The sequence below is a fragment of the Callorhinus ursinus genome, unplaced genomic scaffold, assembly GCF_003265705.2.
Source record: "Callorhinus ursinus isolate GAN/ISIS: 27379988/994484 unplaced genomic scaffold, GSC_fseal_2.0 scaffold9, whole genome shotgun sequence".
NCBI lineage: Eukaryota > Metazoa > Chordata > Mammalia > Carnivora > Otariidae > Callorhinus > Callorhinus ursinus.
This window is the reverse complement of record NW_027397071.1, coordinates 20005038-20032624: the sequence shown is the minus strand read 5'-3', so window position 1 is coordinate 20032624 and position 27587 is coordinate 20005038. Positions and strand designations below refer to the sequence as shown.

The 27587-nt window shown below is 35.3% G+C and overlaps 1 protein-coding gene across 1 annotated transcript in view; it reads right to left on the bottom strand.

Annotated features, from left to right (window-relative positions):
* The window catches only part of DPYD (dihydropyrimidine dehydrogenase), a 798492-nt gene that overhangs the window by 146371 nt on the left and 624534 nt on the right, over positions 1–27587 (bottom strand). The window contains exon 19 of the mRNA XM_025872261.2: positions 6410–6552. Within this exon, the coding sequence (XP_025728046.1) occupies positions 6410–6552 (143 nt within the window). The remainder of the gene's footprint in view (positions 1–6409; positions 6553–27587) is intronic.

The following is a 27587-nucleotide window of genomic DNA, read 5'->3' as shown; positions in this document are numbered from 1 at the left end:
GAGAGGAAAGGGATTTGGGCTCACCAGGAAGGCTAGGTCTGGGACTAAAAAACTAAAACTAACAGTAAAAAATAACAACAAAGAAACCAGTTTTAATTCATTAAAGTCCTCTCTTCACACTATGTTAAAGGGCAATTGTGCAAGTTATTTATTTACCATCCTCTTCATGGATAAACAACAGAAGCAAACTTCTTTTTTTCAGAGTAACCCCTCAAAAGATTTTAAGACCTCAAGAGTTCATGAAGAGTTTGAGAACATAATTTAACAAGGAGGTATTTATAAATTTCAGTATTTGAAATTTACTAATAATTTTCATCTGTCCTTTTTAGAGCTCTAACTTGCAAACTCTAATGAAAGCCTATCAAGTAAGAAGAAGAATCATATTTCAAATACACTGCACATTTATTTATTGCATAAATAAATTAGAAGTCAGTTTAGTTGACTGACAAAGTTATAAGAGCAGTTACCCAAGAACACAAACCTATAATCGGTTTTGAACCTTACTTCTTGGCCACAGTATTGTATCTGGTTCTGTTGTAATAGTCATTTTCACTCCAAAGATGTACTAGGGAAATGATCTGGAACCCAAATTACTTTCTAACTAATTCCTTAGTTTTTATAGTCAACATTCACTGAAGCATTTTGAAGGTAGAGTTATTGGATGTTTCACCACTGAAATGTTAACATCCTGTCAAAGCAAGTTACAGAATAAGATAATAGAAATAAACAGTGCCAATGTGAAATGATACATTCCTAGAAATGGTAAAGAAGACTTCAAAAATTACCCATTAAAATGCAACCTGAAACCCTAAAAGGCATTTCTGTTTATAAACTGAAAGGTGATCTACAATATTTTGTAATTTTTATATTTCAGTTAGCTCTCAATTAAAAATTTAAGCAAGTGATGTTACAACAGAAGTATTTTCCTTCCCTGATTCACCATCTTCAATTATTTATTCAAATGTTACCTTTTCAATAAGGCCTCTTTTTTTCACAGCACTTACCATATTATATTCCAAATATACTTACAGTTCATATTTATTATATGTTATATTTCTTCCCTCACTAAAATGTAAGTCCCAGAGGTAATGGACTTTTGCCTGTCTATTCACAGAAGAATTCCAAATTCCTAGAACAGTGCTAGGCATGTAGTAGGTTCTCAATAAATATTTATTTAATGAACAAATGTATGAATGATTCTCTGTGATGAATGATGACTAGCAAAAAGGCATGTTCTATCACACTTATCCAACTTATGAAAATATTTTAGCTTTCCATTTTGAAATGTCCATGCTTTTTCTAAAGTCACATAGAAGGTCATAGCTGTTGAACTCATTTAAAACTGAATTTGAAATTACTGACTAAATCCTTATTCCAGTAGTGAACTCACCTACTTACGCAGCCTATGTATGTGTATCAAGATCAGGATCAAAATATTTATGTCACTATTTCTGTACCCACTACTTCTCTTTCTACACCCCAGTGTATCAGCACCACCACCCTGTATTTAAATACATTTCATTTGTCTGATCACATCTTGTAAAAAAATGCATTTTGTCAGTATGTACTTCACTCCTGAGCAGAAATAATTGGAAAGGTAGATTCGACAGTACTCAACTCAGAGATATATAAGTGGATGAGCTCTTCAAGAGAAATATAGAACCAGAGAAGGGGACCTATGTGATAAGAGCCAGCAAACAAATGGCATCAGAGAAATAGAGGGTGATGATGGAGGGTGATCTACCTTGAGGTGTATGAAAAAGATGAACTAACTGCTAGGGAGAATTTGATGTGGATTTTTTTTAAAAGATAAATAAAAACAGATGCTGACTAGCACCTAAGGCCCAGCTAACATTAAACACTGTGACTTTGAAGTAAATCCAATTGGCAGAGTTACTTGAATTTCTCTAATAATATTCAGCAGCCCAGAAGTATAGAAAATGAAAGGTTAGATTAACCCAGGACTAGGGAACGGAACAGGGTGAAATTCAGTTACAATGGAAGAGACACAGAAATATTGCACATTCTCCACCCCATTCAAATGTGACTCCAAAATTCTAAATTCAAGGGTTTTCCCCTCTCATAACCATCCTAAGTATATCTTAATACTGATTTTAGTTCAGTTCAGACTTTAGCTAAAATTGGGTTAAAAATGTGTTCTGGCTAAATAAAACTCTGACTCAAGCTAATGGTGTGGAATTTATACATAATCTGTAATCTTCTACCAGTTGAAGCCTATGTGCAGAACTTCACATTTTTAACCAAATCATTTGGGGACCAATGTTTTACATCGCTGGAAAGTCTCCCTGCAGTTCCTAGTGGGAGCTGAAGGGCAAGTCCTTTGGCAACCACTTTGTAGACCATGTTAACCCTTTCATCTCCTCTTCACAATCCAGTTAAAAAAAAAGGCACAACTCCAACACATTCATTTAACAAATTCATTCAACAAATACTTAGTGTGCTTCTGCTATCTACCAAGGAGTCAATACACTGGGTGACCAGTGTTTTAAGATGGAGCCTGGCATGAAAAGATAATTGAGCAAAACAAATTCCCTCTTTTGAAATCTGAGCCAAGAGATATGAAGCTAAGGAGGCATTTCATGTGGAAGCTGGAGCTGAAAAACCACCAGGTAGCGGGGGCCCAGGTGTCATGCATCAGGCAGAAGTACAGAGGGAGAAGCAAGGAGTAAACTATGGAGAGAGAAAGAGTGAACGGAACTCTAGATTCCTCTGACAGAGAAATCACATGGACCATAAAAGAGAGATGGAGGAGATCTCCCCTGAGAACTGCCCCCACCCCGGTTCTTACAGTTCTAGTGCCAGGGTCCCCTGAAGCAGACAATACAATAGACTATATTTTCTTAAGGTACTCTGAGTGATTCTCTGCTTCTTGATCCAAGATGGGCCTAAGCAGAAACCACAATGTGAATGATTATTTCACCTCACATTTTTGTGAGGACACGCGGTATTCTACATGTATTCACATACTATGGTCCACACACCAAGTACATCTCTTCTTGGAAACATGTTGACTTATTTCTCTGTGTTTTCACATTTCTTCTCTTCTTTGCATCCTTTCTCTAAGGAAGAAGGTGTAGCCTGAATATGTAAGCCTCAAGTAGGTGGGGAAGACCTGCCTATTGCTGATATTCTCACCTTAGAGGTTCTAGGAGGGGGACAGGCAACATGAACCATTGGAAGAGCACTGGTATTACAGGTCTGAAAACTGCTGTCTGAGTTCTGGCTCTAGCACTCATCATGTGACTTTGGCCACATTCCTTTAATCCTCCAAGCCTCAGGTGATGTCAATCAAAACAAAGGCAAACCTAAAAGATATTGTGGATTTGGTTCCAAACCACCACAATAAAGCAAATAATGCATTAAAGTAAGTCAAATGAATGTTTTTGGTTTCTCAGTGCATATAAAAGTTGTGTATATACTACACTATGGTCTATTAAGTAGGTAATAGCATTATGTCTAAAAAATGTACATACTTTAATTAAAAAATACTTTATTACTAATAAATGCTAACCATAACCTAATCTTTTAGTAAATCATAATTACTGATCATAGATCATAACAGATATAATAATAATATTTTTATTTTTTTTAAATAAATCAATATCAATAGAGAGAGACACAGCGAGAGAGGGAATACAAGCAGGGGGAGTGGCAGAGGGAGAAGCAGGCTTCCCGCCGAGCAGGGAGCCCGATGCGGGGCTCGATCCCAGGACCCTGGGATCATGACCTGAGCCAAAGGCAGACGCTTAACGACTAAGCCACCCAGGCGCCCCAATAATAATATTTTTAAAAGTATGAAATATTGTGAGAATTACCAAAATGTGTCACAAAGATACAAAGTGAGTAAATGCTGTTGGAAAAATGGGGCCAGTAGACTTGTCTGATGCAGAGTTGCCACAAACCTTCAGTTCGTTTTTTTTTTTTAAGATTTTATTTATTTGACACACAGAGAGAGAGAGAGAGAGAGAGAGAATGCACCAGCAGGGGGAGGGGCAGAGGGAGAAGCAGACTCCCCGCTGAGCAGGGAGCCTGACATGGGTCTCGATCCCAGGACCCCAGGATCATGACCTGAGCTAAAGGCAGATGTTTAATCCACTGAGCCACCCAGGCGCCCCTCACAAACCTTCAATTTGTAAAAAATGCAATATCTATAAAGTGCAATAAAGTGAAGCACAATAAAACTATATCACTCCCAGGTGAGGGTGTAAAGACTATCTGTAGCATCAGCCAAACGCAGCACTTGGTAATCTTAACAATCTTCACCCCCATGTGTGACCTGCCAAAGATCACATGTTGGGAAATGAGCAAGCATCCTTTCTGGGACCTACTCACAACCCACTCGTATCTTCCAGTCTATACATTTCTCCTTGTTCGTGAACGTAAATTCAGGAGATATTCAAGCCTGGACATACATTATCCTCAGATTTTTCTCGAAGTTGTTGCTCCTTGTTCTTTATTCCTTCCTTCCTGATGTCTCAAGATACTTTCTTTAACATTTCTTTTCTAAGGAACTTCCCATTAGCCATTCTTTTAGTTCTGGTCTCCTGGCAACAAATTCTCCTAGCTTTTCTTCAGTCAAGACTGTGTTGCTTTCTCCTTCCTGAAGGATATAGGAATCTGGGTTGATAGTTCTATTCCTTCAACAATTGAAAAATGTTGTCCCACTTCCTGGACTTCTACACTTTCTGATGAGAAATCTATTTCCATTAAAATTGTTTGTTCCCTCTAGGTAAAATGGTTTTTTTCTTGCTTTCAAGGTCCTTTTTTATCTTTAGTTTTCAGAAATTTGACTATGATGTGTTTCAGTATGGATTTCTTTTTTTTTTTAAGATTTTATTTATTTATTTGATGGAGAGAGAGATAGCGAGAGAGCACAAGCAGGGGGAGTGGCAGGCAGAGGGAGTGGGAGAAGCAGTCTCCCCACTGAGCAGGGAGAACAATGTGGGGCTCGATCCCAGCACCCTGAGATCATGACCTGAGCCGAAGGCAGAAGCTTAATCCTCTGAGGTTCCCCAGTATGGATTTCTTTAGATATACCATATTTGAGGTTCAGTCAACTTCTTAAATCTATAGGATTTTGCCTTTTTGCAAAAAATTAGGAAGTTTTCAAACATTATTTCTTTGTCATCCTCTCCTTCTGTGACCTCTCCTCTGAATGTTCGATCTTTCATTATAGTCTCACAGTTCCCTGAGGCTCTAATCATTTTTTTTCAGTCTTTTATCTCTGTGTTGTTCCGACTGTTTAATTTCTATTGATCTGTTTTCTACTTCACTGATTCTTTCTTCTGTTTCCTCCATTCTGTTGTTGAGCCCATTAACTGAGTTTTAAATGTTAGTTATTATAATTTTCATTGAAATTTTCCATTTTGTTCTTCTTTATATCTTCTATTAGCATTCTGATACATATTATTTCCACCTTAGACTGTATTTTGTTAAAGGATGTTAACTCTGTCAAATTGGCAAACACAAGATATTTGTTCTCCATAATAATAAAAAAGCCCATAAAACAACAAGATATTTGTTCTCCAGAGAATATAAGTGAACTTAAACTCTATGCTTCCTAATTTCATTTAATGCTAGGTAGTAAGAATCCATATTAATGGAGTATTACCTGAGAGGTCACAGTCTAGTCATCATATGAAAAAGTTTATCCCTGGGTCAAGTCAGACCATCTAAATCTGCGTATCTAGCCTCAGAGAAATGTTTATGCTATAATGTGCCAAGGCTCTGTACTGGGCCTTTTCTGAGCAGCATAATAACAAGCAAGTGTATAAGTAATAAGTAAAAAATTTTATGTAGGAATTCTATTAAGAGTATAATGTACTACTTCTCAAAGTATCCCTTTATGACAGTAATGCAAGAATTTCTCTCAGCTCTGTACCACAAGAAGTTGAATAATCAATTTATATTTATATTTTTAAAGTTATGAAACCAGTAATTTTCTTGCTTTGGCTGCCAGGAAGTTCAGAGTCAAATTTGGTAATCCCTCCAGTACATTATGGAATAGATTTTGTATAATGGCCTTACCCATGACTTCATTTTATTTTTCAAACAAGATTTTACTTTTACCCAGATTTCTTCATGTATTTGTTTTTTTCCCCAGTTCTACAGTACGCATTTTGGTACCTGATTTTATTTATTTTGGAAACAGGGAGATAAGCGAATATATTTTACAAGATAGAGGGTTTGTAAGCCCTAACTAAGACAGGAAATAAACCTCAGGTTTGTTCTCAACTCACAGTAGGAACTTAATGAGTGCTGCCATTTTAATCCCACACCCCACATTTTAATCTCTTTCTCAGGAGACCCTGCAAGAAGATATCTGTTGTCACATAATTTACACTAGATGTGTTAGACAGCTTTTTGAAGGGGCAAACATAAGTACTACCTGGAGGACCGAGGCTCCGCTATGGAGAAACTGAAGACCACTTTCAGCTGAATCAATTCCACCAGTGGCCAAAATGGGAAATCCAGGCAAAGCACGAGCAATGGAGGTCACAGCTCTCAAAGCAATAGGTCTGATTGCTGTGCCTACAGAAAATGAGAATAATCAATGGTTAGCACATTGACCATTTGAGCATACTGCCATATAATCATTATTATGTAATGGTAATGCTGTACTAGACAAAAGTCGATTTTCCTTATCTTTACTTTTTTTTAAAGATTTTATTTATTTGACAGAGAGAGAGAGAGACAGAGCACAAGCCGAGGGAGGGGCAGAGGGAGAAGCAGACTCCAGCTGAGAAGGGAGCCCAATGAGGGGCTCCATCCCAGGACCCCGGGATCATGACCTGAGCCGAAGGCAGAGGCTTAACTGACTGAGCCACCCAGGCGCCCTATCTTTACTTAAGATGTGTGTGTGTGTGTGTGTGTGTGTGTGTGTGTGTGTGTGTGATAGATATACATTGCCATGTTTTAAAGTATGTTAATTTGTAAATGGATATGTATTTATTTTAAGAATTTTAATGCTATTATTGCAAGCAAACGTGTTATGCAAGTGGGTATAACAACTTTAGAACTCCTGCATAAAATACATGCATAATACAATTTGATATAGAGTAATGTGTAAAAGATTATATGGAATATTCAAGCATCTGTTTTAAAAAGAACAAGGAACAGCAGATTTTGAAAAAGAAAAACAATCACATACAGTGCATAAATAGACATACAGCTCTGTTATGTTTCCACTAAGTATAAAGCAGCTGGTGTGAATGGAGATACTGTGAAAACAAGCAAGGTGCTGATGAACTTACAGATTCCATATTGCTTTTTACATGTATTACTCACAATTTGATGAAATATAGTGAGCCTAATCTAATTTTTCATACATTAGAAGGTTTCCACCAAGGTAAGGACAATTTATTAGAATTCAGTAATTAAAGAGTATGTGCTTAATTTTTAAACTTCACTCAGCCAGACACTACCAATACATTATTCCCTAATCATAATGAAAACTTCATGGATGGACAGAACACTTGGGGGTCATTTTTTAAATGATTATATCATATTAAAGCTGCTTTCAACTCTCAAGGGTTAACATATCCTGAAGTAAATTAATGTTTTCATTACATCGGAATATAATTTGGCATTCCTGGAGTGGATTCATTAAGTCATTGTTCTTTAAAGGTATTTTCTGAACTAAAAATAGTTCTATTTGTGCAAGAATTTGATATTGCCTCAAAAACACAAATAAGCAACTGGTAAAATCAGCCTCACGTGGTGAGTACTTTATCATTACCTCCACCACCACCAGCATCTTCACCAGCATGATCAATACGTGTTTATGGGAGGGTTCACTTTGAGAGAGCACAAAGAATTTTCCTTAATATTAGTGGACTTATTTTTATCCTGTTCACATCCATTTCAGATGATATTAAATTCATGTGTAACTGATGCTTTTGCATTTAACACCAAAAATGTTTGTGGAAATGTCTGTTCCTATTGCTCCCACACCTTAAAATCTTCCTCTAGATATTAATGTTTCTTGGTCAAGAATGTTCAATGCTGAGACTTCAGAATTCCATAATGGACACTGCAATACAAGGCAGTCAGGGCGAATTAGAAACTGAACATCAAGATCCTATTTCTACTTCAAAGTGTTTATCAGTGACTTCTTCATCTGTCTGAGAAGGTACAGAAGGTAACAGAGTAGACAGGAGAATGCATAGCAAGAATGTATACCCACACCGACACCCACATACACATTTATATGTACAAATCTTTAGCTGTACTAAAAAGAAATCTGAGTAAGAATAAAAGTTAAAGAAAAGCATTTTAAAGGCAATCTGAAATTTAAATAAATCTTTTAGATTGACTTATCTATCTGCATAATATAACAGATACGTTCAATACATACTAAGCTGATGGCTTCTTTACACACATGTTACTTTGAAGTGATAAACACTGGGATTCTTTTTTTTTTTTTCTTATGTAGTTGACCCTAGAGAGTAAAGGAAATTTGAGCTAAGCAGATAAATAATTTATTTCTAACTGCACTGTTAGAAGACTATCATTAACACGAAGGGATAAAATTTCAAAGTGGTACACAGGGATTTGGCCACACATTCCAATTGATATTAATGGACATCAAATGGCAAAATCCCAGAACACAGCTTCGAAAATTTAACCAGTTACATTTAAAGGGCAACATTATTACACAGGTGTTAAAAAACACCAGCAAATCTTCAATGGCATTTTAAGATGTTCCGTTAGGTCAATAAGACATTTTCTATTTCATGTTTTTCTTTCTTTTCTAAAACTTTCTAATCTACCTAATGAACATGAAAACCTTTCAAACTAATAAAGGCATCTTCTTAAAAATTAAGAGTAATTATGTTCTCTCAGGAAATGTGATCCAAAAATGAAGAAATGGGTCCTTCTGTTACTGGGTAACAGTAAATTCAGTTTTTATTTCCATTATAAATTCCATTTGATTAGTTTTCTTTGTAACTCAACTGATTTAATATGAAATATAATCTACCTGTTCTCAGAGAGCATTTTTATGGGGAATAGGTTTTAAAAATGACTTTTATCTCTCATGAAAGATTTCTGGAAGGAAATCTTTTGAAAGTATATAAAAGGATCTTTCTAAATTGTTATATAGAAATTTCTTTTTAGTTTTAAAATGACAGGAATAAAGAAATAATAAGTTCAAGATAAAAATAAAAGTTTTGGTATAAGGAAAACACATATTATCAATACTATACAGAGTTGTACACATGTCAATTAAAACACATAAATATTTCCAGGATCACAGCTATTCACATAAGGATTTTTACGATTTTGTCACTGCTCCAGTAATTAATGATTTTAGACCAAAGACCAGGGAGGAAGAAGCCAGTTTGAGAGGCTTAAGGAATTGAATGTAGACTCCGTCTATAAGAAAATGACAAGGTTTAAATCAGGAAATTGAAATCCTATAAGCTTAAATGAACTCATAGGCAACATGTGATTTAAATTAAGCCCTCATCCACATGGGATGGCCAGATGAACCCAAATTCAGTTATATCAAGCCATTCTGTTCCAACCATGTGGAATGCTCCAGTCAAGGTCAACCCATTCTGAATTCCCAAATTTTGAAACAAGCTGAAGGTTTAAACAATCAAGCAAACAAACAAACCAAATGAACCGGAGTTCCAACGCTGCTGCCAAGAGCTCTGATCGGTTCTAGAGCAGCCTACTAGAAAAGCTGGTGGACTAGACTGAACTGTAACTTTTGACATCTAATCAGTCTAGGCCTTCCTTAGAGTCACATCTTGAAATGCCAGTCAATGTGCTGAAGTCATAGATCTTCTCTGAGAAACTTCACAGAACACTTTTGGATTGATTCCTCTTCTAGAAAAAACATTTTAATAAGCCAGAGATTTTTTAATTAAAAGTTAATCAATCTGATTTGGATGAATTTTTTTCTTAAGAAAATGATAGTATCACTTGCCAATATCATTTTAACAATTTTTAAAATGCTACCATTAACAATAGTGTTGTGTACTGATATGTAAATATTAAGGTATTATGACTTACTTAATCAGTTTCCTTGTGCAGGCCTCATTTATCCATTCATTTGTCCATCTGTCTATCTAAGAAGTGTCTATTAAGTACCTATGCCTTTAAAAAGAAATTGTACTAAAGCTGAAATCTTTCAAGAACAATCCCAGTTAATCAATTTGTGTCCTTACCGCATTGTCACCAATGACAGATACCCAAAACACTAGTCCCTGTGATTTTAGGAGGTAGTTTTAAGGCAATAATACAAATCCAATTATTTATTCTGTACAGATGTTCCATTAGGAAAAATTCACATTCATTTAAGCATCATACATTTTATAAATACTATTAATATGAATTTTAGAAAGAAGGCAATTTGAGGATGAACTAGTCACAGCATCAGACAGAAAACAGGGCCAACCGCTTAGGTTCAAATTCTAGCTCCACTACCAGCAAGTTGTGTGACTTCGTGAAAATTTCTTAATTTCATGTGCCTCTGTTTTTTTCATCTATAGAATAAAATTACAATCACAACTTCATAGAGTTTTTTTGAGGATTAAATGATTTAATATCTATATAAAGGGCTAGCACAGGATAAAAACTGTACAGGTGTTTGCTATTCTGATCTGTACTACCCACAAGGACAACTGATTTCAGGGAGAGCATTTATTCAGTTGACTTTGACAGTGCCTGCTATGTTTTTGCTGTAATGCAATTAAACCATTTTTTTTTATTAGAGACAAAAGCATGATGCCTATGATGGCAGAACTCAATATCCCCTGAAACCTTACGAGGACCACACATCCAGCCTCCTTTCCCCCTCTCCTAACAGCTCTCATTCAGTAGTGTCATAACATTGTTGGTGAGATTACTTTAACTGACTCCAGAGGCAAAAATCTCAAAGGCAGTCATCAATATATTTAAGAATTTTGTTTTTGAGAATCCAAAGGTCCAAGCACTAAACCAATACAGAAGGATTTTAATGACAGCTTCAGAACTCAAGTTTATTGGTGAAAAGGAGGTAGAGCTTTACTTTGCATGACTAAATCCTTGAAGAGTAAGGAATTTTTAATGGACAAGATAGTGTGGAACATATGCTAATTTTGGATAACTGGAATTCTGGATAATTGAGTTTAATTCTGTTTGTTTTTTCCCTAATCATTTGACTCCTAGGACAGCTACTGTTGCACATTTAATTGTTAGAGCTAAGTCCACAATAAACTCTCTGATAATAGCCCTAGCTGGCAATAAAACAGAAAGTGGGTTATAATACTCACTCGTGCTCACTGTGTATACAAAAAGAAAATGTAGTTTTAATTTGCTTACACTAATTAAAATACAATGAATTAAGCAGATAATAAATTCATTAGAAATTGAACTTTGCCTACCTAATTGTTAATAATTTTAACATCATCTAGAAGAAAGAAAATATTAGCAAATCAAGAATTTCAAGGATTTAGAGTTGAAAGATTGATTTTTATAAAATACTAAAATACACATAAGTCAAGCACCAAAAAATTTATGCTTTACTAAAACAAGTTTAAAATTTAATGAACCTAATAAACTGATAAATACGTGAAGCATAGCTATTTAAAAATACATCTTTACACATGGATTAAAGTCCTCTGAGAAAATTAGCATAATTCAACCAGAAACCGAAGTACTAAAAGGATCCAGGGTTATATGTAGAGATACGAAATTTAAAGAGGAGAAATGGGAGAAAGAAAATCAATTGCTTTATGTCGTTGTTATTTTACTCTCATTGGGAAAAAGTGAAAATTATCTTATGAAAATGTTTTAATTTTAGTTGACTATTTCAAGAATTTTTTCCTAAGTCCTCATATCTTTATGGCTATGTTTATTTGCTTCATAATATACTCAATATGTTCATGGTCAATTCACATTCAGTAACTTGGTACCTAGCATGTGCCAAGCATTTTATTTTAAAGCAAAAGAATTAAGACTATTCATCGAAGAGGGGGCCGTTTTCCTTTCTGACAGTATCAGCTGCTGGTAGTAGAAGGACTGGGAGCGCCCATTCAGGGAGTGATTTCCATGTGCCAGACCTGAGGCTGAGGCTTCATACAGTTGGCGCAACGTAATCCTCATGATGCTGTGAAGGTGGATGCTGTCATCTCTATTTCGTATATGAAGAAAGGGAAGCTCAAACTGCATAAATAACCTGTTTGATATCACACAGTTTAAAAGGGATAGACTGGAATCAAACACCAAGTCTCTGTGACATGAAAGTCCGTACTCTTCAGCTGTTACTGAGAAATGACAGTGCAGCATTTATGAAGAGGATCACCTTCATATTGTCTTTGCCTAAGAAAACCAGTATCAGTATGGCCTATGGCCTAATGCTAAGAGCATAGGTTTTAATGTCCAACCAATGAGGTGTAAGTCTCAGCTCGCTTACTTTAGGTAAGTGTGACTTTGAGCAAACTCCTTAACTTCCTAAAACATCCGTTTTCCCTATCTGTGAAACAGGGTCATAAATAACAATATCAGAGCAAACTGGGGAGAATTAAATGATACAATTCACTAAAAGCACTTGGCATAGTGCCTGGTTCCTAGTATACATAGGCTAATATTACTGTCAAAGCTAGAGAAACTAAGCAGAAAAATAAACATTCAGCTACAAACATATGGGGATAAACACTTAAGGGGTGTTAATTAACCTCTTAGATCTCAAGTTTGGAGATTCTCTTGTAATCCATATGTCATTTCAATTGTAAAAAAAATATACTTTGAGTCTATGATTATAAATGCATATATTTGTATAAGTAAATCTTTATTAGGTTTATAATGCAATGGCAATATCTAAATGTATATGTCTTTTCATCCAGAAACTCCACTTTGAGGAATCTATTCTATTAGTACATAGACACAAAGTTACATGTACAAAGATCTTCCTTGAAGTATTGTTTTTCATAGCAAAATACTGAAAACAACATAAGTGACCACCAACAGTTATGCTATTAAATATAGTTCATATACATACAATATCCTAGAAATTTTTTTAGAAGATTTTATTTATTTATTTGACAGAGAGAAAGCACAAGCAGGGGGTAGGGGTAGAGGGAGAGGGAGAAGCAGAGGAACCTGCTCACGATCCCAGGACCCTGGGATCATGACCTGAGCAGAAGGCAGACACTTAACTGACTGAGCCACCCAGATGCCCAATATCCTACAAAATTTTTAAAACTAACATGAATGGAGGACCTGGGTAGCTCAGTTGGTTGAGTGTCTGACTTTTGGTTTCAGTTCAGGTCATGATCCCATGGGTTGTGGGATGGAGCACCACCCCCTATCAGGCTCTATGCTCAGAGGGGGGACTACTTGAAGATTCTCTCCCTCTGCCCCTCCCCCCACCCACTCGCTCTCTCATAAATTAAATCTTTTTTAAAAAAAATAAATAAATAGAAAAAATAAAACTAACATGGAAATATCTCTAGTACAAAATGTTGAAGTGTTACTAACAAGTAGCAGAACAATATATATGATATGGTCCCATTTTCGGTTAAAAAAGTATGTAGGCATGTAAATGCATAGAATGTTGAGTTTTAAACTGTTAACAGTTATCTCCGGGGATGGTGCTGAAGAAGTTTCAGGTTTGGTATCTATACTTCCATATTGTTTGATTCCCTTTAGATAAAAAATGTTTATAATTTACTTCTGCAATAAAAAGTGACTAGTTTTTATTTATTTTATTTTTTTAAGATTTTATTTATTTATTTGAGAGAGAGAATGAGAGAGAGAGAGAGCATGAGAGGGGGTTGGGTCAGAGGGAGAAGCAGACTCCCTGCTGAGCAGGGAGCCCGATGTGGGACTCGATCCCGGAACTCCAGGATCATGACCTGAGCCGAAGGCAGTCGCTTAACCAACTGAGCCACCCAGGCGCCCAAAAAACTGACTAGTTTTTAGAATGCTCCTAAAATTTACAACACAGGAACAGACACTATCAGATTTTCTGTTGTACAACTTTTATAGAGGGGATGTGCAATGATTCTATACTTTGCACATTCAGGAGAGTACATTTAGTCCTTTATCCGACATTTTAAGCAAAATATTAACAAATTCAGAATATGTCCAGAACATAATGATCTCTCCCTGCCTACACATACACACACACACATCATAGTGTATGAAATGGCTAAAAGGAATCCCAATAGTTGTCTTCAAATATTAAAGGTAACTGTAGAGGTTTCATCCATGCTTTTCTTAAAAAATAACTGAAACTAATGGTTAAGCGCACGTTATTGGTTTTATTATTATTATTATTATTTTATCAATTTGTTGCAAATCCAGCAGCACAAGTAGCTACATTGGGACATCCCTATCCCTTGAACCTAGATGGTTAATTGGTGGGTAGAATGCAATAGAAATGACCTCTCTACTATAGGAAATATTAGATTAGATGATATCTTTGAATTCAAAATTCAAGGACACTATGAACTTTGTCATGGTAGTTTAAGAAGAAATTTTACATTCTCTGTTCTTTCCAATAGATACCAGTGATGAAGTTAACTTAGAAAAGAACCAAATATGAGGTAAAATAAAATTTTAACATGAAATATACTCACACTCAATATAGAGACTCTTCTTTTGAGTGCTTTCTAATTGCCAGGGATTTTCCTAAGTGTTTTTGTATACATTGTATCAGTGACATTACCATAGATATTTTTTGTCCCCATTTTTATAGATGTGTAAACAGGACTCAGCAGAGATAAATATCTCACCCTCAAGAGATCACTCAGTTAGAAAGCGTGGGTTCAGTATTTGAATGTAGGTCAACCTGTCAATATCATGCTCTTAGCTGTAATGTTATACTTATTCCTTATTTTATTTTTTTAAAGATTTTATTTATTTATTTGAGAGAGAGAGAGAGAGAGAGAGAGAGAACAAGCAGGGGTAACAGCAGAGGGAGAGGGAGAAGCAGGCTTCCCACTGAGCAGGGAGCCCCATGTGGGGCTCAACCCTAAGACCCTGGGATCATGACCTGAGCGGAAGGCAGACACTTAACCAACTGAAACACCCAGGTGCCCCTTCTTTCTTATTTCAAATGTTTGTATATAAATTAAGTTACAGAGAGAGGAGTCAATAATTTCATAACTCATAAAGATGTATTGTCCAAGTATGAGAAAACTAAGAATATTAGCATTACATTAATGTTGTCTAGGAATTAGAGTCAAGCTTTCTTGGGTAGTAACTAATTGTTATAACTAGAGTGACCATATGACCTAGTTTGCCCAGAAGAGTCCCAGTTTATTATACCTGTATTTATTTGTAATTATCTGATGTAATTATAAGTAGCATCCTCTTTCAGTCTAAAAGTATCTCAGTTTGGATGATTAAATTATAGTAATAATTATATGCACGAATTATAGCACAAAGATAATTATGAAAGCCAAGTAAAATTGGTTTAGAATAAAACCATAATCTATAAAGAACCCAGAAACTAACTATACTGTCCAAGACTAAAAGAATGGCACGAAGAGATAAATGTCTTTAAATCTGTTATGACAGGGAAAAATATACGGCATTCATATGTGATATCTAGGCATAATTAGTCTATATGTTCTTTCTATTTTCAACCTGTAGGTGGCCACCACAAGCTACACTTATTAAACAACTCATTAGTAGCATTTTCAATACTGTCATCCTCAGATAATTAGCAATTTATTTAAATAACCAATTTCTGTAGAAATAATTGCCATGAAATGCCCTGAACCTACTTTTTTATAAACTATAATAAAAGTGTTAAGATAATCCCTGACATTTGCAAATGCCATTAGTTCACCTTTCTTTTTGCTAGTCCTTTGGCATTATGTTTAAACAATTACCCGATAACAGAGCAGTTTAATGAAACAGTACAGTAAGCACATTCTTCAATATGGCCAGTGAGGACATTCAGACTTAGAAAGAAATCCAGTGTGCAGACATGTTTACACAGAGAAAAGACACACAGCCAAAAGAAAACATTAATGAAACAAGTACATTGTTGCAATTTCCAACTTGGTTTAGTTTTCATTATAGATGCTGCAACATATGCACTCTCTTCGGAAATAAGAATGAGAGTGCTGCAAATTGATTCATGTAATGGGCTCGTGTAAATTAAAATCATATGAATCTATGAATACGTAAAATATACTCATCATATTATTTGTTCAGTAACCTCCACACGGGAGAAAACAAGCAGGGAATTTTTCTTACTTTCATTTTAAAATGTTTAAGTATGTTTTTGCTTACAAAATGGTGCAAATTTTCAAAGTCGACGTATCACAGAAAACCGTAAATGGTTTTTAGATCTCAACTGGTATTTAACATTTAAAGTGGACCAGAGTTCTTCCTTACTATTCAGTTCTCTATTCCACTAAGAGGGCGCAGACAATGTTTCTAAGTTGCCAGTGATAAAACTCTTTGAGGCTTTCATAATTTTAAGCTGTTGCCTTTCAAATAATAAAACAGAATTAGAATTCAAAGCCAATGGTGAGATCATTTTATGGCTAAAACGAAATAATCTGAGAGTCTAGTGAGTACTAGTTGCTACATTTTTCATCCATTATGTATATCCTCACAATAAGTCACATACCCATTATCCCCATTGTACAGATGAGGAAATTCAGACTCGAAGAGTTTAAATCATATGTGCCTGTAAGAGAGGCAGGGGCGTGTGGTAAAATAATGTATTACAACAATAAAACAATCAGTATATAATATGACCGTAAAATTCACTGCTACATTTGAATTTGAGGGCTTTTCTTTATTTCCAGATTACCATATGCCCCAGTCCTTCCCAAATAAGTGCTTTTAGCATATAAATATAATGAGTTTACCTACAAATACAAATATATGGACTATTTTTAGAAATACACATATTTCCTTAGCCAAGAAATTCAGAACCGTGACAGACTTGGTGAAAGTGGTGTATAAACATTTCTCATGGAATTCCGCCTATAGGATGTGCAGGGCAAACGTGATCATACCGGATAAAAATCTCCCCAGTCTATGTCTACTCATGTCTACTATGGTTATCTGAGAGGGAGGAAGAGGAAGATTATAATGATGATGATAACGCCGATGACCAGAACTACATTTTACTCCTGGAGAATCCAGACTCATTCTGAAGTGAGCATTTTTCTGAAGACATCAAAACACACACACACACACACACACACACACACACACATACACACACACATACACACATACACACACACACACACAACAACAACAAAAAGAGTTCCTGCGTCCACTAGGATCATATTATTTCTTTCTTTGGAAATCCATGAATTATTTTTTCTCTGAAATTCTGTACTCTTTTCACTCTGTGGGTGGTTCCCTAGCCAGGGTGTCCGTGGTAGCACTTGCCTTAGTGTAAAACCTTTGCTTTCATTCTCAGGAATACTTTCTCTTTTCACTTTACAATGAATTACATGTGTAAATCTCTGTGCCCTGTGATCAGGCTGCATTCCTCAGAGTCTGCTGAAACCCAGGCTGTACAGCAGGCAATAAGGTTTTGTTCTCTTCAAAGATAGTAACGTGGACAAAGACATCTCCAGCTGGACCCTATCTGAACCCTGAGAACCATTGCTTTCTATAAACTGCCTGGGGCACTTTGCAGAGGAGTGAATACTCATTCATGTTTGCTCTACTGATTAGTAATTGCTCCCTTAATTACTCGACAATAAAATTTCGTCCTAAATTTCAATAGGGCAAAAAATGAGAAATCATTTTCAGTCAAAATTATGTATTGTACCCAGCACTGTGTCAGTTGCAAAAAGGCAGCAATAGAGGTGCCTCTTCTTGGTGAGTTTATGAGGCTGAGCGGAGGAGATACAAACATGGTTGTTGCATGTCTACGGCCTGATTGTTGGGGGCATAAGAGTCAGAGGACAGAATGAGCCGAGGACACTAAAGAGGTGCAGGAAGGTTTTATGGCAGACGAAGGACTTCAACTGGGCTCTTGAAACATGGTCTGGGTGGGTCTGGGGTTGAGAATTAGGCTATTTCAAACCTGGAAGGTGTTGGGGACAAGGTGAGCCAAGTTGCAGATATACTCCTGAACAAATCATGTTCATGAACCACGGTAATAGCAAAACTAAAGTGGCCTTGCAGGCTGGGAAATGGTAGGCAAAACATTTAGATGGGGAAAGGTGTTGCCTGGTGAACAGAAGAACAGAAGAACAGCCCTTCCCTCACCCCCCAGCTACGACCATCATATTTTCTTTTAAAAAGGCTTTTAAAAATATTGACCTGGCCTAAGAAAAAAGAGGTTTGAGTTTCAGCTGTGTCTTGAACAAAAGATATTATAGTATAAAGTAAGTCCAGATTTATTTTATTGTTAATAAAATTTATTGTTAATAAAAATAAATTCTTAGGGAAAACTAAAAAGAATATATACCCTATGTCCATGTCCCTGGCTGTAGCCTTTCTATAGATTATAAGGGTCTTTCTAGGTTGATTAAAAAAGTAATAGGATTTTTATCTGTCAGAGGAGACAAGGGTTAGAACTATAATAGTAAGATTCCCTGTTCACAGTGTAGAGATCTCGTGTAATGAAAGAGAAGACAAGTTATACTCCATTCTACATTCAACAACTGCTTCCAGTCATGTAACTTTCATTGTCATAGATGCATTTATACTTTTAATAAACATCATAAATATTGCGGGAATCTGTAGCACACATAAAGTAGACTGCATGATCAAGCAATTAGGAAAGAGAAAAGATTTTAACACTACATTACTTCAGGTAAGATTTCCCAAAGCATTACCTAAAGGAGCTCTCCTACGCCCCGACCTCATGGCAACCTCTCCTATCATGCCGGATGGCTGGTTATACACTCTCAACCTGTGCATATCAGTGTGACCCCTGGGACCCTTGATATGCTGGGGATTTGAATGATGATAAGTGAGGACACTCCTCAGGCAAATGAGTGGTTAGAAACCAGTCGCTATTTGGATAACCATGGCGTAAGAAAAAACTTTTAATGGACCTAAATAAAACCAGGTAAAATAAAATCATCTATGTAAATCAGGTAACACAATGACAAGCACATACCAAGTGTTTAATACAGATTCTAAAAACAATAGAAATATAATGAGAACAACTTTATGTAATAAATTCAACAACTAAACGAAATGGACAAATTCCAAGTACAACACAACTAACCAAACTGACAAGAAAACTCAGAAAATCAAAATAAAAAAATAGCCCCATAACTATTATAGACATTGAATTCATAATAAAAAAACATTTTTATCAAGCAAACTACAGGCCTAGATGGCTTCACTGGTATATTTTATCAAATTCAAGGAAGAAATAATACCAGCCTTATATAAACTTGCAGAAGATAAAAGAAACAAATCCCAACTCATTTTATGAGGCCGGCATGATTCTGATACCAAAACCTGACAAATACACTAAAAGAAAATAACATTGTTGGTCAATATCCTTCACTAACATAGAACCAAATATCTTTAATAAAATATAAGAAAAATAAATACAGCAGTATATAAAAGGTGTAAAGCACTGTGGTCAAATGGAGTTTATCCCAAGAATGGGAAGATGGCTTAACATTTGGAAGTCAATTAATGTAATTTACCATATTAACATAAAAGAATAAAAGGTAATAAAATAAAAATAAATAAATTAATTAAATAAATAAAAATAAAAGAGAAGAAACATGTTAGCATTTCAAAAGACTGCAGAAAGTGCACTTAAGAAAATTCATCCGTGATGAATACTCTCAGCAAACAGGAATAAAAGAGATCAATCTCTGACAAAGGGCATCTAATGAAAAGCATAGAGCTAACATCATCTTAATAGTAAAACATTATTTTTCTCTATATACCCATGTACTATGTACCTTATCTTTTTCTATATGCTAGCATGAGCAATCAGAAAATTAAAATTTAACATTTACAACAGCAAGGAAAAGTAAAATAGGAATAAAGTTGTAAAAGATAGCAAGATCTCTACACTGAAAACTACAAAATATTTCTGAGAAAAATCAAAGCTGTTTAAGGAAAAAAAGAGATACATTCATAAGCTGGAAGGCTCAAGGCTGTTAAGATGTTAAATCTCTCCAAATTGATCTATAGATTCAACAAAACCCAAATCAAATTTCCAGTACGCTTTATATGACGAAACTAAGCTGATTCTAAAATTTATATGGAAATACAAACAATCTAGAAAAAACCAAAACAATCATGAAAAAGAAAACAGAATTCAAGGACACTTTTTCACATCAGGACTTGCTATAAATCTACAGTACGAAGACAATAGTTTAAGAATATAGAACAGAATGAAGTTCAGAAATAGTCCACACATATAATAAGGTCAACTGATTTTTGACCAAATTACCAAGTCAGTTCAGTGGGGGAAAGAAAAGTCATTTTAACAAATGGTGCTAGGATGGATATTTTTATAAGAAGAAAAAAAAACCTTGACTGCCACCTCACTTCATACAAAAAAAAAATTATCTTTTTAAGATTCAAGCTGGATTGAAAATCTAAATGTAAGACCTGAAACTATAAAGTTCCTAAGGAAATAAAAAATAGGACACTATCTTTGTAACCTTGAGTTAGGCAATGATTTCTTGGAAAGGACATTAAAAGCACTAACTAAAACTTTAAAAAAATTGATAAACTGGATTTTATCAAAAATCAATAAAGAAGCCAAAGTCTAGGAAAAATACTATATTTACACACATTTATTTGAGAAAGAACTCATACCTAAAATGTATAAATAACTCCTATAAAAACAATAATTACAAGATGAATAACTCAATTCAAATGGGCAAAACTTGAGCAGATATTTCAAAAAAGACAACATACATAGGGGCAATTAGTACATGAAAATGCGCACCATCTCACAGCCATTAGAAAAATCAAGAAGACTGGGCCGCCTGGGTGGCTCCATAAGTTGAGCATCTGCCTTTGGCTCAGGTCATGATCCCAGGGATTGGTTTTTGGGATCAATCTTGGGATGAGCCCACATAGGAATCCCTGCTTAGTGGGGAGTCTGTTTCTCCCTCTGCCCCTATCCCCCACACACTTGTGCCCTCTCTCTCTCTTTCTCATTTTCTCTCTCTCAAATAAATAAATATAGTCTTTAAAAAAAAAATCAAGAAGACTGATAAAACCAAACATTGACAAGGATGTGGGAAAAGTGGAGATTTTGTACGTGGTTGATAAGAGTATAAACTATAAAAACACCCTGGATAATTGTTGGAAAATTTCTTTAAAAATTCAGCACGCATCTAGCCTATGATTCAGCAATTTCATTCCTAGATTTTCACTCAGGAGAAATGAAAACAAGGCTAAAGAATTGTATGCACAAAAATGTTCACAGCACCCTTACTTTATAAGTAGTCTCAAACTAGAAACCATCCAAAGGTTCATCAACAGAGAATGGAAATACAACCTGTGGTCAGTTAATTTAATGAAAACTATCAGCAATAAAAAAGACTCACTTAACTGGTACCTGCAACAACACAGATGGATAAAAACAAAACAAAACAAAACAAAACAAAACAAAAACAAACAAACACAAAACTATGTTGGGGCACCCGGGTAGCTCAGTGGGTTAAGTGACTGACTCTTGGTTTCAGCTCAGGTCATGATCTCAGGGCCCTGATCTCAGAGTCATGAGACTGAACCCCACATGGGGCTCTGAGCTCAGTGTGGAGTCTGCTCAAGATTCTCTCTCCCTCTCCCTCCTCCTCTCTCTTCCTCTCCCTCTGCCGCTCCGCTCACACACACGCACATGAGCACATGCTCTTTTCCTCTCTCTCTCAAATAAATAAATATATAAAATCTAAACACACAAACAAAACTATGTTGAGCAAATGAAGCTAAATGCATGTGCGTGTGCACGCACACACATAAGGGTATGAGAGAGAGACAGACAGAATGAATATTATTTCATTTATATGAAGTTTAAGAACAGTCAAAAAGAAGATATGGCGATGTAAGTCTCAGCTGGGAATGGAAGAATTGAATACCGAGCAATACAAGGGAATTTTCTGGTATAAAGGAAATACTCTTGATCTTGTTTCAGATTGTAGTTACTACAGATGCATACAATTTTCAAAGCTACTTTAGACAAACACTTAATACCTATGCATTGTATTGTATATAAAATATACTTCATTCAAAAAATTAAAAATATGTAAATACATATAAGAAGTAGCAAAAAACGTCCATGACAAAAGTGAGCATTTCCCATTTGAATCCACTTCTAGGAACTCTTTTAATGATCAGATCATTTAAAGATTCAGTTTACAAACTATGAGAGCACTTTCCCATTTGCAGATACAAGCTAAATCTGTGAGAAAGTGAATCTTGTATTTTAAAGGTAAATAGGACTAAAGATCATCATCTGCAGTACATCATAAAAGACAAATCTGGAGAATAGGATGACCCATTGGGAACCCTTTTTATGGCGGTGTTGGCCTTTTCAATGTTTGTAATTTCCATGAAATTTTCTTGAAAGCAATGCTTTGAAAGAAGCCACATACATCACATATAAGGATGTACACACACACATACATACACATAGACACACAGGGATAAATCGCTAATTGTTAAGAATAGGACACATGGAGCACAAAAATGATGCAAATATAAAGATAGGTATCATGGCTGGACCATAGATCAAATCACAACTCCTGAATTAGGCAGGCATGCTAAGCACCACTCTGTGGAAAGGCAGAGCTTCAGCAAGCCCCAAAGGCAGTATGACCCTTTGCTGACTGTTGTACTAAGTAAGACCCCAGAGCCAAATTTCAAAAATGTCATCAACTGATCACAAATATTGTTAACATATAATGTTTTCTGCACTTTATGCCCAAATTGCTATTTGAGTGTATCTTTACCTCTCCAAAACAAGAAAGCAAGCACTCAAGGGTATTATTCCTATTAAAACCTTGTAATCATAAACTTATTTTCCCAGCTGAATCTTTAAAAAGTATTTGGCTTATAGTTTATGTCAAGTCTGTAATGGGTTTGCAATGAAATACCCTCTCTCTGTTTGCTACTTTTCCAATCTTTTATCTTTTCTGATGAAATTTCAAGCTCTTGTCAAATTGAGGTCGTTACTTTGTCGATTGGCATGGATATTTAGGCTGAATTGGCAAGAGTGCAACCCCGGATGATTCAACTCCTTGCCAAATGGCATTTAGCTAACTTCTGCATGCATGAAAAGGAGACAGCCTATTATCAGGACCAACTTGGTGGAAAAAGGATATACAGTCAGTATGTAATGCACATATCTAAGCAGAAATGTGATACATATGTTTTTCCTCATTCATAGACGCTCATTCAATTTATATTGTTGCCATAAGTGTTTCATCATCCAATTGCTTAAATTGTACATAATGATTCCAAATAGCATCGGGCCATTCAGAACTGAGCACTGGGCTTCGCAGATGTGCTAAATCCAGTTACAGAGGTATGACTAGAACATGGTTACCATGCCTCAAGGGGATAGACTTTTTTAGTAACCTTTGCCAGAACTGCTATATATTGTTTTCTCAACAGAGCTCAGAGACTCTTTGTAATTGTGTAGAAGCTGACAGAAATCGTATTAGACTATACCAGTCTTTCAAATCTTTTCAAGTATATCTGCAACGGGTGTAAATAGGGCCAGCAGTCACAATGTATACCTTTTTTCGAACACTAATATTTGTTTTACCCTAGGCAATAAGAATGAAGGTGTGAGAAATGGCCTGCTCACAAGCAGTAAGTGGCTTAAAAAAGGTCTCCTGTTTACATTCTAGAAGATCATTTATTTATAAACTCCAGAATACAAATCATAAGACTCCCAGAGTTCTTATTTGCTAGATGATAAACTGTTACAGGGCAGCTCTTGAAATCTGAAATTTTAAAAATGGCAAAGTATTAAAAAGTTTCAGGAAAATGAATTATGTCCCATATCTAGCACAAACTGAACTAGAGAAACATATTTGTGATTGCCAAAAAGGGCTAGCACTCTAAAGACTGTAGGCAAACAAAATGCTAACAAGTTTAATTATTCACAATGGCACATTTATGGAGAGTATAATGTTGCAATCAATAATTACAAGCCCACAAAAACAGCATTGTAATAATTCTACAAGGCATGTTCAGAAGTGAAATAATTTGGAATTTGAAATCAATAGCATTTATAGACATTGGAAAATGTCAAATAGAAAATGAATGCCAGTATTTGTGTTCTTTCTAGAGCATTCTTATTACCCAGATTTTAAGTATTCCATAAAAGATTTGCTAATATCTGAAAGCAAAAGCTAACATTCGCCTCTTCATGACTCAATTAACTCTTTCAACAGATTGAGATTTGTCAGGGAGCTGCTTCATTTATTTATTTTTTCAGTTTCAAGTTTTTATTTAAATTCCAGTTAGTTAACATACAGTGCAATGTAAGTTTCGGAAGTAGAATTTGGTGATTCATCATTTACATACAACACCCAGGAGGGAGCTGCTTTATATACAGGAAATGGCAAGTCTTCCTGTGAACTAATGTTTTTCTAAACTCTGCCCTTTAGTCAGCCTGCCTTCCTCTGGCTTCTCCCCTCTATGCACTGCTTGGTCTCCTACTCACACGTTAGTTCCCTTCGCTTCCTGTCAGTCTTCATTAGGCTTCAAAGTAAAAACTTTGGCATAAATACTTTCTACCACATGATACTACTTTGGTAATTTCTTAAAATAAAATGCTCCTTATCATTAAAAATAGGAGAAATTGGGTGAGGGGCATACGGAAACTCTATGTATTATCCTTTCAACTTTTTTATAAATCTAAAATCATTCCAAAACAAAAAGTTTATTTAAAAAAGTTACCCCTCATACAACATTTGGATTCTTTCTGCTTTTATGAAAATATCCATTTGCGTATATTATTTGGCAAAAACAATAACACAAACTTGTGAATATTAATAGTTTTTTAAACATGGCATTTATAGTTGTTTTTATTAATTGCCATTTCTTCTTAAGAAATAACAGCAATATAAGAGCTATATTTTATTGAACTGCCTAATATGTGGGCAAAGCAATCTATTAAGGCTTTTACTTATCTATTACTTTTGATGTCGAAAACGGGAAAATATCTTGCCCTTGTACTAGTAACTGGAAGACCTTAGGTGATTCCACCCAAATCTGTTGATTCCCAAATGAGTGGTGCTTTTCACATTGCCTTGCTTCAAAAAGTTAGTATTTCTATTCATACAAATCTGGTTCCAGGCACTATACTAAGTTATTTATTTGTAAGAGTGCTCAAAAATAACCTTGCAAACAAGTTATTAGTCCTAGAAAGTGAAGAAAAAATCTTGCTACTTTCTAGTAAAAGTTGTTCTAGTTATGAAAGCATTATTTCACTGTCAACTCTAGTCTTTGCTGACATTTCTTCCGGTTTCTGAAAAAAAAAAAAAGATGTATTTAACCATTTCTCTATTAATGGAGTGATGTCCACTCACCTTATGTTTCACCAAATTACCTATCAACTGAAAAAGAAAGAACAGAAAATTTAATTTCAGGTTACTCCAGAAACTATGGCAACCGGGCTGTTTTGGCAGTCAAAGGGTTTAAAATCTAGATTAGATAGATGGATATAGTTACATATTCACTTTTACATTAAACAGAGTGGATGACACATCCCTGTATAAAACCTATTATTTAAACACTTCAAGAGCAAAGTGTTAAAATAAATGGCTCATGACTTATGAAGTGTTAAAATAAATGTTTATTTCAACACTATACATGTCATAAGCCATTTATTTCAACACTTTCTACTTCAGAAGGCTCACTCAGACAAAAAGGAAAGATTTCATTTACTAAGACTATGTCAAGAGGCCAAGACACAGAGGATAAAACTGAAGTTTTGATGCTAGAGTACTTGGTTTGGGGAGGCTGGATCAAAAGGTAGACTGGGGAGGTTGAGGCTTCACACCTGGTAAAAGCTCTGTGGATGTGGTAAGCTCTTCATCCATACCAACTACTAGGACTGGGTTCATTTAGACATCACAATTCTCTTAACCAATTGTGAGGCTGCAGGGCATGCCTGAGCATCAGGTTGCAAATGAAATGTACTGGCTGGGGTATTTCTACAAAGAAAACATACATTTTATCTTATGTCTCCATTTATGTGAAGAGCCTGATATAACCCAAACTCAGTAGGAAACAAAAGCTTCTAAGAATAAAGTCCAAGTTTCATAAGCACAATAAGTGCATATGCTTACACAGCACTTCTTATACACTTAGCTCTGTTCTAAGTGCTGTCAAATATTAACTAATTTAATCCTCACAACAATCGGGAGAGGTAGGTACTCTTATTTCTGCCATTTTGTTTTTATATGAGAAAACCCCAAGGTATAGGGTGGCTGAGTAACCTGTGCAAGGGAAACTAGTAAGTGGTAGCACCAGGATTTTAACCCCCACAGTTAGCTCCAGAGTCTCCACAGTTCATCCCTGCACTAGGCTGCAGCCTTTTAGAAATAGAATAGCAGACTATTTTGTTTACATGGTCTAGAAGTTATGTCAACTTGAGAAGTTGTCAAATTCCTCACTTCATTTTCAGGCAGGGCCAGCCGAAATGGGTGAAAATTTCTTCCCTTTGTAACAAGGTCTCCAAATAGAAAGTATTAGTGATGTTTCTACATGAAATTAGTATTGACCGATTGCAAATGACAGTTGATTATGCATTCTTTCACTTTTGCCTATTTTAAGATTTCATTTTCCTAAAAAAGGTTGAATGTTTACAGTTAAAATGAGAATGTTTGTTACTAAATTCCCTCCAGGATGTCTCTATGGCCTCCCGACAAAAATTCTGGTAAATGTTTCCATTTTCAAGTAAACCCAGTAGTGGTCTACTTCATATTCCAAAGCTCTTTCTGGGGTCTCTTTTATGAGATCACTAATTCCATCCACCAGGGCTCTACCTTCATGACCTAATCACTTCTGAAAGACCCCACCTCCAAATACCATCACATATATGAATTTTGGGAGGACACAAACTTTCAGTCCAGTAACAGCAACCAACCCCTTTGGTAATCTCAAGGCCAAAAATTGGTAAAAAGAAGTTAGGAGACTGAGGGCATTGTGACATATGAAGAACATACTTTTAACATATAATGAAAAGAAAAATTCTGAAATAATTATAGGGATATTTGGCATTTCAAAAGAGGAAACTAAAGTGTAGCAAAATTGTTAAATGTACTAAGCATAAGAGAGGCACAGAATTTTTTTCAAATAATAGGTTGGATAATATTAAAATATGTATTCATATATTTATAAAATCTCTGTATCTGACATCTTATTATTGGAATATAAATTACTTCAAATATAATTTTGATAATTATCATATATCATATATATTAAATAAATGAGATCTATCTTTTAATAAATGAGACCTGGTATCTAAGGATTATTAATAAGAGCAAATTTTGATTTTTACTACTGAGACTAAAATGAGGACTTTATATATATATATATATATATATATATATATGTATGTGTGTGTGTGTTTATATATATATATGTGTGTGTGTATGTATATAGTCTGAGTATGAATATTTTTCCAGCTT